The sequence below is a fragment of the Rhinichthys klamathensis genome, unplaced genomic scaffold (assembly GCF_029890125.1).
Source record: "Rhinichthys klamathensis goyatoka isolate OS25496 unplaced genomic scaffold, OSU_Roscu_1.1 h1tg000531l_1, whole genome shotgun sequence".
Taxonomy (NCBI): Eukaryota; Metazoa; Chordata; class Actinopteri; order Cypriniformes; family Leuciscidae; genus Rhinichthys; species Rhinichthys klamathensis.
In genome coordinates this window covers 140,001-156,292 of record NW_026607007.1, presented here as the reverse complement: position 1 = coordinate 156,292, position 16,292 = coordinate 140,001, and the positions used below count along the sequence as shown (strand labels likewise).

The window sequence follows — 16,292 nt, the reverse complement described above, 5'->3', positions numbered from 1 at the left end:
TCAAGTCATATTTACAAATTTAATAATTATAATAGCCTCAATTTGACAGGAATTCCAGAGTAGTAAGCAAGCCGAGTATCTAGAGTGTAGTGAATGTGTATATAGAAGTAAATGGGACACTATGTTGTATTCAAACTTAAATTTCTTCAACATTTTGCCTATAATAAAATTTCCACAGGAAATAGCAAAAATAAACCTGGTGTCCACCATGATTCATATTCTTTCAGACAACAAAGCACTTGAACTGGACGAGCTCGTGAAATAAAAATCGGCATACGCCACATATTTTCCTGTGATTGATTGTGGTTGCTACGATTATGAACTTGACTAAAAAATGACCAGGAACGGTTTTTATAAGTTTCCACCCGGAGCGTTTGAAGTGTGACACCATCTTTGCACGTGCGCCTGTGATGCTGTCGGTAAGGAACATGTTTGTCTGTACTTCCACTGCGAATGAGTTATTTACTGGCATATAAATTATGACGGACCCGTCTGTCTTATTTGAATAACAAGTATACGATTAAATATCTTACTCTACTTTTATGAGTTAAATTATGTCAAAATTTTAAACATGTCCGGTTGTCTTAGGTTTTGAAATTTAAACCATAAAAAAAAAAAAAGAGGAAAACTAAACAACGCATTAATTTGAAGCTTGTCACTATTGTTGCATTAGCATTTTATATGCACTTAATTGTTTCCTTTGCATTTTTCTATTAAATAATAGATAATAATAAAATGTCAAATCATCAATTGCATTTTGTATTTTAATTTGACACTGCATTTTTAAATTACAATAAAAAGCAAATCAATAAATTGTATTATTAGGTTTTGCACACCTTAATTCTCCCTCAATCTGTCACTTGTGTTGACACTTTTCCATAAACTGACTAAATTAAACTGGACTAATTGGTTATTTCGTGATGATGAATGCGTGAACTGAATCAATGGTTAAAAGCATGTAATTATTTTAAGCTTCATCTGTGCTGTACGTTAGTTATGAACATTAATTCTCATTCTAGTTTCTTCACAGTGGCAAGAATTAATGGTTATTAATTCTGCTTTCACGTGCTAGGAATTGGAATTGTTGTAAATGCTAGTTTCCTAGTAGGAACTGGACATGAAGGGCGTATTTACTACTGGGAAACTCGAAGATCATTTTGATAGCCGAGTGTCTGAGTTGATCGGGTCCTAAACTGTAGACATGGCGGAGGAGAGGACGACTGATGCGACTGCTGTTCTGTTCTTCATTAGTTTTTCCACAACAGCCGCATCACCTTGTCTTGATGTTAAAGTAGTGCACATACACATTTATGAATAATCATTTGAAGCGTATTGCATGTTTTACACACAGTGAAAATAGCCTGTATTTGACAAAAATTCCAGAATAATCAGCGCAGTGAAGGTTATGAAGAGCATATTTATATTATGATATTTATGCCGCAGAGATGCCAAAGAAGGGCAGAAGAGTGAAGAAGTGTGATGGACAGGAGGAGGAGGAGGATGTACCTGTGAAGCAGATGAAGATGGGGAACCCGCTGTGCTTCGACTCTCCGAGGGATTTCTTCCAGAGTCTGATCAGTCCGGTCGGCGTGGACCAGTTCTTCCTTCAGTACTGGGAGCAGAAGCCACTGGTCCTGCAGCGCAACGATCCGGCTCTGGCCTCGTACTTCCGCTCGCTGTTCCAGCTGTCCGACGTCAGGCAGCTCTGCGCTCGCGGCCTGCGATACGCCAGAGACCTCAACGTGTGCCGCTGCGTCGACGGCCAGAAGAGAGTGCTGAATAAAGACGGGAAGGTGAAGTTCAGCCAGCTGAAGAAGGACCTGGAGGAGAGCAGAGCCACCATACAGCTGCACCAGCCTCAGAGGTTCAAGGTCAGAGCTCGCGCAAACCTGGTCACGTGTGTTCACTGGTCACGCGTGTTCACTGGTCACGCGTGTTCACTGGTCACGAGTGTTCACTGGTCACGAGTGTTCACTGGTCACGAGTGTTCACTGGTCACGTGTGTTCACTGGTCACGTGTGTTCACTGGTCACGCGTGTTCACTGGTCACGCGTGTTCACTGGTCACACGCGTGTTCACTGGTCACGAGTGTTCACAGGTCACGCGTGTTCACTGGTCACGAGTGTTCACTGGTCACGAGTGTTCACTGGTCACGAGTGTTCACTGGTCACGAGTGTTCACTGGTCACGAGTGTTCACTGGTCACGTGTGTTCACTGGTCACGAGTGTTCACTGGTCACGTGTGTTCACTGGTCACGCGTGTTCACTGGTCACGCGTGTTCACTGGTCACGAGTGTTCACTGGTCACGAGTGTTCACTGGTCACGAGTGTTCACTGGTCACGAGTGTTCACTGGTCACGTGTGTTCACTGGTCACGTGTGTTCACTGGTCACGCGTGTTCACTGGTCACGCGTGTTCACTGGTCACACGCGTGTTCACTGGTCACGAGTGTTCACAGGTCACGCGTGTTCACTGGTCACGAGTGTTCACTGGTCACGAGTGTTCACTGGTCACGAGTGTTCACTGGTCACGAGTGTTCACTGGTCACGAGTGTTCACTGGTCACGTGTGTTCACTGGTCACGAGTGTTCACTGGTCACGTGTGTTCACTGGTCACGCGTGTTCACTGGTCACGCGTGTTCACTGGTCACGAGTGTTCACTGGTCACGAGTGTTCACTGGTCACGAGTGTTCACTGGTCACGTGTGTTCACTGGTCACGTGTGTTCACTGGTCACGAGTGTTCACTGGTCACGAGTGTTCACTGGTCACACGCGTGTTCACTGGTCACGCGTGTTCACTGGTCACGCGTGTTCACTGGTCACGCGTGTTCACTGGTCACGAGTGTTCACTGGTCACGAGTGTTCACTGGTCACGTGTGTTCACTGGTCACGAGTGTTCACTGGTCACGAGTGTTCACTGGTCACGATGGTCACGTGTGTTCACTGGTCACGAGTGTTCACTGGTCACGAGTGTTCACTGGTCACGAGTGTTCACTGGTCACGTGTGTTCACTGGTCACGCGTGTTCACTGGTCACGCATGTTCACTGGTCACGAGTGTTCACTGGTCACGAGTGTTCACTGGTCACGAGTGTTCACTGGTCACGTGTGTTCACTGGTCACGAGTGTTCACTGGTCACGAGTGTTCACTGGTCACGCGTGTTCACTGGTCACGCGTGTTCACTGGTCACGAGTGTTCACTGGTCACGCGTGTTCACAGGTCACGCGTGTTCACTGGTCACGCGTGTTCACTGGTCACGCGTGTTCACTGGTCACGCGTGTTCACTGGTCACGCGTGTTCACTGGTCACGCGTGTTCACTGGTCACGCGTGTTCACTGGTCACGCGTGTTCACTGGTCACTAGGGCTGTAGTCAACCAAAGAAATCCTTAGTCGACCAAAGTCTTGTCCTGCACAACGATTAGTCGACTAAAAAAAAAAAAAAAAAAAAAAAAAAAAAAAGACGCGATGTTTTGATTGAACATTTTTTAACAATTGTCATAGAGCATTTATAAAACAACAACGAAAAAACATCAAAAATACATAAAACTATAATAATAATACAATTCTTTGAAAATTAAGTGATTTTTTTTTAACTGCAAAAAGTGAGGAGCACTGTCCTAGGTCTATAGTGACAGTCACAATCGCGCACCTGACCACACCACATGCTACAAAAAATATAACTGCTATCTGCCACAATGAAAAATCCTAACAAAAGCTCTCGTTTATACAGGCTGTATATTCTTCTTTACTTTCAAAGCTATAGGTTAACTTTTGTCCAGCCTATCTAGGCGTTTTAAAACAAACACAGACAAAAACCCAAAGAGCCTAAAAAACAATCCTAATAATAGGCTTTATTGTAGGACCGCATATAGGTTTATTTTCGTTTTGTTACATTATTTAGGCTATTTTCAAACGCGTCAAGTGTACAAATAAAAACAAAAACATATCAAGAAAACACAATCTATTGAGTCAGCATGATAAAGCCGTTAAAGGGACTGCTCACGTCTTTTGCGCGCTCAAGTTCGATTTCAAATGTAGGCGCGCGGTGTGCGCGCTCATGATGGAAGCAACGGTCGCGGTGCGACGCGCTCTTTTTTTTCCAAGTGCGTCCACGCCGCATCGAGATACAAACATATAGTGTATAAAAACATAAAAACCGAAACAAGTAGCGTTCTAACTGAATGAATACAGCTAAACTACCTATATCCCTTACTGAGCACGAAGCAGCAGCGCAGCCACAGGTGCGAACCGAGTGTTCTATGTGTGTGCGCTAAACTGTGGCGCTGTACAAAATAGCCTAAATTAAAGCATTTAAAGTTGGGGATAAACCATAGGCTAATTATATTTAGAATACAGTAATATTTAACTGCTTATAAAAGGAATAAATATCAAGGAGTAAATCATTGAAAATTTCTAGATTGGTAAAAAAAAAAAATGCAACTGGTCGACCAATAAGAATGTCAGTCGACCAAGACGGCATCGACCGACTAGTCGACTAAACGACTAAAGTTGACAGCCCTACTGGTCACGAGTGTTCACTGGTCACGAGTGTTCACTGGTCACGCGTGTTCACTGGTCATGCGTGTTCACTGGTCACGCGTGTTCACTGGTCATGCGTGTTCACTGGTCATGCGTGTTCACTGGTCATGCGTGTTCACTGGTCACGCGTGTTCACTGGTCACGAGTGTTCACTGGTCACGAGTGTTCACTGGTCATGCGTGTTCACTGGTCACGCGTGTTCACTGGTCATGCGTGTTCACTGGTCACGCGTGTTCACTGGTCACGCGTGTTCACTGGTCACGCGTGTTCACTGGTCACGCGTGTTCACTGGTCACGAGTGTTCACTGGTCACGAGTGTTCACTGGTCACGAGTGTTCACTGGTCACGCGTGTTCACAGGTCACGCGTGTTCACAGGTCACGCGTGTTCACAGGTCACGCGTGTTCACAGGTCACGCGTGTTCACTGGTCACGCGTGTTCACTGGTCACGAGTGTTCACTGGTCACGAGTGTTCACTGGTCACGCGTGTTCACTGGTCACGCGTGTTCACTGGTCACGCATGTGCACTGGTCACGCGTGTTCACTGGTCACGAGTGTTCACTGGTCACGAGTGTTCACTGGTCACGAGTGTTCACTGGTCACGCGTGTTCACTGGTCACGAGTGTTCACAGGTCACGCGTGTTCACTGGTCACGCGTGTTCACTGGTCACGCGTGTTCACTGGTCACCACGCGTGTTCACTGGTCACCACGCGTGTTCACTGGTCACCACGCGTGTTCACTGGTCACCACGCGTGTTCACTGGTCACCACGCGTGTTCACTGGTCACCACGCGTGTTCACTGGTCACCACGCGTGTTCACTGGTCACGAGTGTTCACTGGTCACGAGTGTTCACTGGTCACGAGTGTTCACTGGTCACGAGTGTTCACTGGTCACGCGTGTTCACTGGTCACGCGTGTTCACAGGTCACGACTCACGAGTGTTCACAGGTCACGAGTGTTCACTGGTCACGCGTGTTCACTGGTCACGAGTGTTCACAGGTCACGACTCACGAGTGTTCACAGGTCACGAGTGTTCACTGGTCACGTGTGTTCACTGGTCACGAGTGTTCACTGGTCACGAGTGTTCACTGGTCACGAGTGTTCACTGGTCACGAGTGTTCACTGGTCACGCGTGTTCACTGGTCACGCGTGTTCACAGGTCACGACTCACGAGTGTTCACAGGTCACGAGTGTTCACTGGTCACGCGTGTTCACTGGTCACGAGTGTTCACAGGTCACGACTCACGAGTGTTCACAGGTCACGAGTGTTCACTGGTCACGTGTGTTCACTGGTCACGAGTGTTCACAGGTCACGACTCACGAGTGTTCACTGGTCACGTGTGTTCACTGGTCACGAGTGTTCACAGGTCACGACTCACGTGTGTTCACTGGTCACGAGTGTTCACAGGTCACGAGTGTTCGCTGGTCACGAGTGTTCACTGGTCACGACTGTTCACTGGTCACGAGTGTTCACTGGTCACGAGTGTTCACTGGTCACGAGTGTTGAGTGTTCACTGGTCACGAGTGTTGAGTGTTCACTGGTCACGCGTGTTCACTGGTCACCACGCGTGTTCACTGGTCACCACGCGTGTTCACTGGTCACCACGCGTGTTCACTGGTCACCACGCGTGTTCACTGGTCACCACGCGTGTTCACTGGTCACGAGTGTTCACTGGTCACGAGTGTTCACTGGTCACGAGTGTTCACTGGTCACGAGTGTTCACTGGTCACGCGTGTTCACTGGTCACGCGTGTTCACAGGTCACGACTCACGAGTGTTCACAGGTCACGAGTGTTCACTGGTCACGCGTGTTCACTGGTCACGAGTGTTCACAGGTCACGACTCACGAGTGTTCACAGGTCACGAGTGTTCACTGGTCACGTGTGTTCACTGGTCACGAGTGTTCACTGGTCACGAGTGTTCACTGGTCACGAGTGTTGAGTGTTCACTGGTCACGAGTGTTGAGTGTTCACTGGTCACGAGTGTTCACTGGTCACGTGTGTTCACAGGACGAGCTGTGGCGTATTCAGGAGCGGCTGGAGTGCTTCTTCGGGTCGCTGGTTGGATCTAACATCTACATCACGCCTCGTGGCTCTCAGGGTCTGCCGCCGCACTACGACGACGTCGAGGTGTGTGTCTGCTCTCGTGTGTGTTTAGCATCTACTGTCACGGTTTGCTCATGTGTGCATGAGGAATAACTGGCGTTCTGCTGGCGTGTGTTTATGGGTTCAGGTGCTGATCCTTCAGCTGGAGGGACAGAAACACTGGAGGCTTTACCAGCCCACCGTCCCTCTGGCCCGCGAGTACAGCCTGGAGCCCGAGCACCGCATCGGCCCCCCCACACACGACTTCATCCTGCAGGTCAGTGACATCACGGGGTTAGAGGTCAATCAGCAGGGACGTGAGGTGTGCTCGAGTGTTCTGCGCGTGTGTCTGTGGTTCAGCAGAGATATGATTGTAAAGCGCTATATTAATGCCTCATTTGATTTCCTATAGGCTGGTGATTTGCTGTATTTCCCCCGAGGAACGATTCACCAGGCCGACACTCCTTCAGACGTGGCTCAATCCACACACCTCACGCTCAGCACTTACCAGAACATGTGCGTCTCCACACACACACACACTCCTCACACACACACCTCACGCTCAGCACTTACCAGAACATGTGCGTCTCCACACACACACACACTCCTCACACACACACCTCACGCTCAGCACTTACCAGAACATGTGCGTTTCCACACACACACACACTCCTCACACACACACCTCACGCTCAGCACTTACCAGAACATGTGCGTCTCCACACACACACACACTCCTCACACACACACCTCACGCTCAGCACTTACCAGAACATGTGCGTCTCCACACACACACACACTCCTCACACACACACCTCACGCTCAGCACTTACCAGAACATGTGCGTTTCCACACACACACACACTCCTCACACACACACCTCACGCTCAGCACTTACCAGAACATGTGCGTCTCCACACACACACACACTCCTCACACACACACCTCACGCTCAGCACTTACCAGAACATGTGCGTTTCCACACACACACACACTCCTCACACACACACCTCACGCTCAGCACTTACCAGAACATGTGCGTCTCCACACACACACACACTCCTCACACACACACCTCACGCTCAGCACTTACCAGAACATGTGCGTCTCCACACACACACACACTCCTCACACACACACCTCACGCTCAGCACTTACCAGAACATGTGCGTCTCCACACACACACACACTCCTCACACACACACCTCACGCTCAGCACTTACCAGAACATGTGCGTCTCCACACACACACACACTCCTCACACACACACCTCACGCTCAGCACTTACCAGAACATGTGCGTTTCCACACACACACACACTCCTCACACACACACCTCACGCTCAGCACTTACCAGAACATGTGCGTCTCCACACACACACACACTCCTCACACACACACCTCACGCTCAGCACTTACCAGAACATGTGCGTCTCCACACACACACACACTCCTCACACACACACCTCACGCTCAGCACTTACCAGAACATGTGCGTTTCCACACACACACACACTCCTCACACACACACCTCACGCTCAGCACTTACCAGAACATGTGCGTCTCCACACACACACACACTCCTCACACACACACCTCACGCTCAGCACTTACCAGAACATGTGCGTCTCCACACACACACACACTCCTCACACACACACCTCACGCTCAGCACTTACCAGAACATGTGCGTCTCCACACACACACACACTCCTCACACACACACCTCACGCTCAGCACTTACCAGAACATGTGCGTCTCCACACACACACACACTCCTCACACACACACCTCACGCTCAGCACTTACCAGAACATGTGCGTCTCCACACACACACACACTCCTCACACACACACCTCACGCTCAGCACTTACCAGAACATGTGCGTCTCCACACACACACACACACACACCTCACGCTCAGCACTTACCAGAACATGTGCGTCTCCACACACACACACACACACACACACACACACACACCTCACGCTCAGCACTTACCAGAACATGTGCGTCTCCACACACACACACACACACACACACACACACACACACACACACACACACACACACACACACACACACACCTCACGCTCAGCACTTACCAGAACATGTGCGTCTCCACACACACACACACACACACACACACACCTCACGCTCAGCACTTACCAGAACATGTGCGTCTCCACACACACACACACACGCACACACACACACACACACACACACACACACTCCTCTCACACACTGACTCTTTCTCTCTGGAAGTGCTCCATTTACCTTTAACATGCTTTTACATTCTCTGCTTTATTATTAAACAGTTCTCAAATATTAAAAAATAATCTCCATGAGAGCATGATTATTTATATCATTTTTGTATCAGTATTGTAAAAAAATGTTTTAAAGAGTTTAGCAGAAGTAGTGTGTGAAAGCATGTGCAGATCGTGACGCTCGCGGAGGCAAGATCACGAGTTTGATTCCCAGTCTAATCACACAACTAAACTCTCATTTGGCGGATGCTTTATCTGAACACACTCACCGGGTCACTGAGTCTGAGGGCTGTGTGACACACACTGTCTGAAACCAGGAATACGCATGTCAAAATGAGCCTCAAACATTAGTCACCTTTATTTATATAGCGCTCACACACCTCTCACACACTTATAATGGTGATAAATGTTGTACACAGTCGAAACTTTACGTTCATGACTCGGTATTTCTGAGCACTCAGTATCGTCTGACAGCGACTATCAGAAGTGTGTTATAGATCTAAATGTGTGTGTCTTTCAGGTCGTGGGGCGACTTCATGCTGGACGTGTTTCCCGGGTGTGTGTTGGACAGCATGAGACGTGAACACGGGATGCGCTGCGGTCTTCCTCGTAACGTCCTCACGGTGAGCACACACACTCCTCTCACACACACTCCTCTCACACACACCCCTCTCTCACACAATCCTCTCACACACAATCCTCTCACACACACTCCTCTCACACACTCCTCTCACACACACTCCTCTCACACACACTCCTCTCACACACACTCCTCTCACACACACTCCTCTCACACACACTCCTCTCACACACACTCCTCTCACACACACTCCTCTCACACACACTCCTCTCACACACACTCCTCTCACACACACCCCTCTCACACACACTCCTCTCACACACACTCCTCTCACACACACTCCTCTCACACACACTCCTCTCACACACACTCCTCTCACACACACTCCTCTCACACACACTCCTCTCACACACACTCCTCTCACACACACCCCTCTCACACACACTCCTCTCACACACACTCCTCTCACACACACTCCTCTCTCACACACTCCTCTCACACACACTCCTCTCACACACACTCCTCTCACACACACTCCTCTCACACACACTCCTCTCACACACACTCCTCTCACACACACTCCTCTCTCACACACTCCTCTCACACTCCTCTCACACACACTCCTCTCACACACACTCCTCTCACACACACTCCTCTCACACACACTCCTCTCACACACACTCCTCTCACACACACCCCTCTCACACACACTCCTCTCACACACACTCCTCTCACACACACTCCTCTCACACACACTCCTCTCACACACACTCCTCTCACACACACTCCTCTCACACACACTCCTCTCTCACACACTCCTCTCACACACACTCCTCTCACACACACTCCTCTCACACACACTCCTCTCACACACACTCCTCTCACACACACTCCTCTCACACACACTCCTCTCTCACACACTCCTCTCACACTCCTCTCACACACACTCCTCTCACACACACTCCTCTCACACACACTCCTCTCACACACACTCCTCTCACACACACTCCTCTCACACACACCCCTCTCACACACACCCCTCTCACACACACTCCTCTCACACACACTCCTCTCACACACACTCCTCTCACACACACTCCTCTCACACACACTCCTCTCACACACACTCCTCTCACACACACTCCTCTCACACACACTCCTCTCACACACACTCCTCTCTCACACACTCCTCTCACACACACTCCTCTCACACACACTCCTCTCACACACACTCCTCTCACACACACTCCTCTCACACACACTCCTCTCTCACACACTCCTCTCTCACACACTCCTCTCACACACACTCCTCTCACACACACTCCTCTCACACACACTCCTCTCACACACACTCCTCTCACACACACCCCTCTCACACACACCCCTCTCACACACACCCCTCTCACACACACTCCTCTCACACACACTCCTCTCACACACACCCCTCTCACACACACCCCTCTCACACACACTCCTCTCACACACACTCCTCTCACACACACTCCTCTCACACACACTCCTCTCACACACACTCCTCTCACACACACTCCTCTCACACACACTCCTCTCACACACACTCCTCTCACACACACTCCTCTCACACACACTCCTCTCACACACACTCCTCTCACACACACTCCTCTCACACACACTCCTCTCTCACACACTCCTCTCACACACACTCCTCTCACACTCCCCCCTCTCACACACACCCCTCTCACACACACTCCTCTCTCACACACTTCTCACACACCCCTCTCACACACAATCCTCTCACACACACCCCTCTCACACACACCCCTCTCACACACTCCTCTCACACACTCCTCTCACACACACTCCTCACACACCCCTCTCACACACACACCCTCTCTCACACACTCCTCTCTCACACACTTCTCACACACACTCCTCACACACCCCCCTCTCACACACACCCCTCTCACACACACTCCTCTCTCACACACTTCTCACACACAATCCTCTCACACACACTCCTCTCACACACACCCCTCTCACACACACCCCTCTCACACACTCCTCTCACACACTCCTCTCACACACTCCTCTCACACACACTCCTCTCTCACACACTTCTCACACACTCCTCTCACACACACCCCTCTCACACACTCCTCTCACACACACCCCTCTCACACACTCCTCTCTCACACACTTCTCACACACTCCTCTCACACACACCCCTCTCACACAATCCTCTCACACACACCCCTCTCACACACTCCTCTCACACACTCCTCTCACACACACTCCTCTCTCACACACTTCTCACACACTCCTCTCTCACACACTTCTCACACACTCCTCTCACACACACTCCTCTCACACACTCCTCTCACACACACCCCTCTCACACACTCCTCTCACACACTCCTCTCACACACACTCCTCTCACACACACTCCTCTCACACACTCCTCTCACACACACTCCTCTCACACACTCCTCTCACACACACTCCTCTCTCACACACTCCTCTCACACACACTCCTCTCTCACACACTTCTCACACACAATCCTCTCACACACAATCCTCTCACACACTCCTCTCACACACTCCTCTCACACACACTCCTCACACACCCCTCTCACACACACCCCTCTCTCACACACTCCTCTCTCACACACTTCTCACACACACTCCTCACACACCCCCCTCTCACACACACCCCTCTCACACACACTCCTCTCTCACACACTTCTCACACACAATCCTCTCACACACACCCCTCTCACACACACTCCTCTCACACACACTCCTCTCACACACACCCCTCTCACACACACTCCTCTCACACACACCCCTCTCTCACACACTCCTCTCTCACACACTTCTCACACACACTCCTCTCACACACAATCCTCTCAAACACTCCTCTCACACACACCCCTCTCACACACACTCCTCTCACACACACTCCTCTCACACACTCGTCTCTCACACACAATCCTCTCACACACACTCCTCACACACTCGTCTCTCACACACAATCCTCTCACACACTCGTCTCTCACACACACTCCTCTCACACACACTCCTCTCACACACACTCCTCTCACACACACTCCTCTCACACACACTCCTCTCACACACACTCCTCTCTCACACACTGCTCTCACACACACCCCTCTCACACACACTCCTCTCACACACAATTCTCTCACACACACTCCTCTCACACACACCCCTCTCACACACACTCCTCTCACACACACTCCTCTCACACACACTCCTCTCACACACTCCTCACACACCCCCCTCTCTCACACACTCCTCTCACACACACTCCTCTCTCACACACCCCTCTCACACACTCCTCTCACACACACCCCTCTCACACACACCCCTCTCTCACACAATCCTCTCACACACAATCCTCTCACACACACTCCTCTCACACACACTCCTCTCACACACACTCCTCTCTCACACACCCCTCTCACACACACCCCTCTCACACACTCCTCTCACACACACCCCTCTCACACACCCCTCACACACACCCCTCTCACACACACTCCTCTCTCACACATTCACCTGTAACAGTGACTCTAACAGTGTGTGTGTGTGTGTGTGTTGTCAGTCTGCCAGCGTGGCTCCTGAGGTTAATAAGCAGGTGTGTGTGTTTCTGCGGCGTTTGGCTGATGATGTCGAGCGGGGGAATCAGGAGTTGCGCTCCAGCGCTATGAAGAGAGACTTCGTCTGCCACCGACTGCCACCGTTCCAGCAGGACCGGGCCGGCGCTGATCCTGGTGAGGCTCACGTGTGTGTGTGTGTGTGTGTGTGTGTGTGTGTGTGTGTGTGGAGGTACGGCTGTGCTGAATGTGTTTTTCTCTTCCAGTTGGGAAACCGCCCTCGCTGGAGGACACTGTGTGTTTGCGGTTTAAAGAGCATCTTCTTCTAACAGTGGAGCCCAGTCAAGAGAACACTGTAAGAGTCACACACACACACGTCACATATATTTACACACACACACACACACGTCACATATAATCACACACGTCACATATAATCACACACGTCACATATAATCACACACACACACGCGTCACATATTCTCACACACACACACACACACACACCTCACATATATTCATTCCCACGTCACATAGATCCATACACACACGTTATATATTATTTAGTGCAAAGAGAGCGAGAGAGTTACATTATACCACGCAAAATCGGCGCGCTACATGTAAACGATTTCTTGTTTGTATTTTCCTGTCAAAATAACTGAGTTCATCTGGTATTATTCAGCTTTTAAGAACAAGCAGAAGAGATGCCGGTTCCTCCGGTAGTGGGTGGAAGTGGAACTAATGCGCAAACGGCAATCTTATTGGATGGCACCCATGCCTGTTTTAATTTCAGCAAATCAGAGCAAACGAATGCTGTCAAATGAATTACATTCATGAACCAAGCAGCTCATGTGTTGTAGGCCTATATTATATTTTTTTATAGACTATAGTTGTATATTGTCATTATTATTAGTAGAATTAGTAGTAGGATTATCTTTTAATAATAATTACTATTATCTTACTTTTTTTTTACAGAAACACTGAATGACCAACAATATCGTAAGCACCACCAGTTCAGTTTAAGTTCAGTTAAAATGACAAATATGCATTCATGCATGATTATCAAGTTTTAGTTCTAATTACTGAAGTTCTATCATTAAATAGGCTAATGCTTGATTATCATAATATAATGCTTGATTGACTGATTTTAAGAGTGTACATTTAGATATTTAAAAAGCTGTGCCATTCAATGATAAGCTGATTTTGTGGAATTATATATAAAAGTTTTTGCAGTTCAGTTAATGTGTAGAAGATAATGTTCACAGAATTAAATGTGACATTTGAAGTGAGTTGAGTCTTATTTTCCTCTATTTTTTGTAATGCCTTTGAATAATATGGGGGGCATGAATCGCAATATATTGTAGAATCGAATCGCAATAATATTGAATCGTGGGCCAAATATCGCAATACTATCGAATCGTCACATTTTTGCCAATTCCCACCCCTAATATTATTCACACACACACACATCACTTATATTCATAGACACGTTATATATATTCACACACACACACACACCCTGGTGTGCTAAAAATGTAAATATGAATGGGAATATACTTCAAAGATATTTTACTTGCATTGGAGATATTTTTGATTGAAAAATCTAAAGGATAAACAATGCAGATTTATTTTCACAGCCGGCTGTTCATATTTACCAGGGGTGCCGATATTAGTGGAAGGCACTGCGTGTGTGTGTGTGTGTGTGTGTGTGTGCGTGTGTATAGCAAGTCCTCACTGTGTTTGTCTCTGATCAGGACGAGGCCACCGAGCTGGTCGTGTTTGTGTTACATTCTTTAAAGAACAAGAGAGAAACACACATGATGGGAGCATCTGATGACGACGAAGATGAAGACGATGATGAAGATGAAGATGAAGATGATGAAGATGAGGTCGTCTCACAGGTCCGTCAGCCCACGTCACATCTTGCAGACTAGTCAAAAACTATGACTTAAAAAGTATCAATTATGACATACTAAGTAATAGCTTTGACTTTTTATGTCATAATTATGACATTAAAATTGAAATTATGAGATAAAGTAAGCCATAATTACTATAAGATTATGACATTATGCCATCATTTTGACTCATTTGTGTCTGTCCCTATCTAAATAAACTATTACATAAATAAAAATCATGTCATAATTAAGACTTTTTAAGTCATAATTTCGGCTTAGTGTGTGAGTCGAGTCTCCTTCATCTATCCAGCGCTTTACCAGCACAGATGTTCCACAGCAGCTTTACAGTGATAACAGGAGATTACAGTAACAGAGAGTGTTTAGGCTTTACAGCAGCTCTAGAATAAAGTTATTGTCCAGATAAAGTTAGTTTTGATTGATTCACTTCCGTTGTAAAGATCATTAGTGATTAACGTTAGGGGCCGCTAACACACACCGCTCTACAGAACACTCTTAAGTTCTCTCTACGCAAACTTTATAAACGTGAGCCTGTGAGAACGCTGACGGCGCATTAAGAGCTCATTCTATAGGTGTGTGCGTTTGAATATATGCGTGCAGTCCTTCCCTAAAAACCCAACCCTCAACAAACTACTCGTCTGGCCTTACAATTTATAATACAGAATTGAATCGCTTCGGCGTAGCCACGCAAACCGGCATTATCCCGACAGCGATTATCTGTAGGGAGGAGGAGGAGGAGGAGGAGGAGGAGGAGGAGGAGGAGGAGGAGGAGGAGGAGGAGGAGGAGGAGGAGGAGGAGGAGGAGGAGGAGGAGGAGGAGGAGGAGGAGGAGGAGGAGGAGGAGGAGGAGGAGGAGGAGGCCTTCACAGGGAGAGACCAGTGACACTTCAGACGCAGCTCCATCATCAGATCTGGAGTGTTTGTGTGTGTGTGTGTGTGTGTGTGTGTGTGTGTCCAGATGCAGGTCCTTCATCAGATCTGGAGTGAGTGTGTGTGTGTGTGTGTGTCCAGGCGCTGGTCCTTCATCAGATCTGGATCCGGCGGACTGTGGTAAACCTCGGGATAAACAGAGAGACTAATATTAGCGTAGATGCCATTCTTCTTATGATGTAACGAGTACATCAGGATTTATGGGACGTGTTCCCAGTTCCGGCTGACCTAATCTATGCAGCCTAACATTGAATTATAGAAGTCTATAGTGTGTTGTGTGTATGCTAGGTTAAAGAGATGTGTTTTTAGTCTAGCTTTGAACTGACAGAGTGTGTCTGCTTCCCGGACAATGGTAGGAAGACTGTTCCAGAGTTTTGGTGCTAA

General features: G+C 48.3%; 1 protein-coding gene across 2 annotated transcripts in view; it reads left to right on the top strand.

Moving 5' to 3' along the window:
• Positions 1 to 337: 337 nt before the first annotated feature.
• The window catches only part of riox2 (ribosomal oxygenase 2), a 21,675-nt gene continuing 5,720 nt past the window's right edge, over positions 338 to 16,292 (top strand). The window contains exons 1-9 of one of the 2 annotated variants that reach the window (XM_056238718.1): positions 338 to 419; positions 1,444 to 1,871; positions 6,547 to 6,666; positions 6,770 to 6,898; positions 7,034 to 7,137; positions 9,410 to 9,512; positions 13,074 to 13,242; positions 13,332 to 13,420; positions 14,820 to 14,966. In XM_056238718.1, the coding sequence (XP_056094693.1) occupies positions 1,446 to 1,871; positions 6,547 to 6,666; positions 6,770 to 6,898; positions 7,034 to 7,137; positions 9,410 to 9,512; positions 13,074 to 13,242; positions 13,332 to 13,420; positions 14,820 to 14,966 (1,287 nt within the window). In that variant the 5' untranslated portion in view covers positions 338 to 419; positions 1,444 to 1,445. The other variant, XM_056238720.1, reaches the window with a different exon arrangement.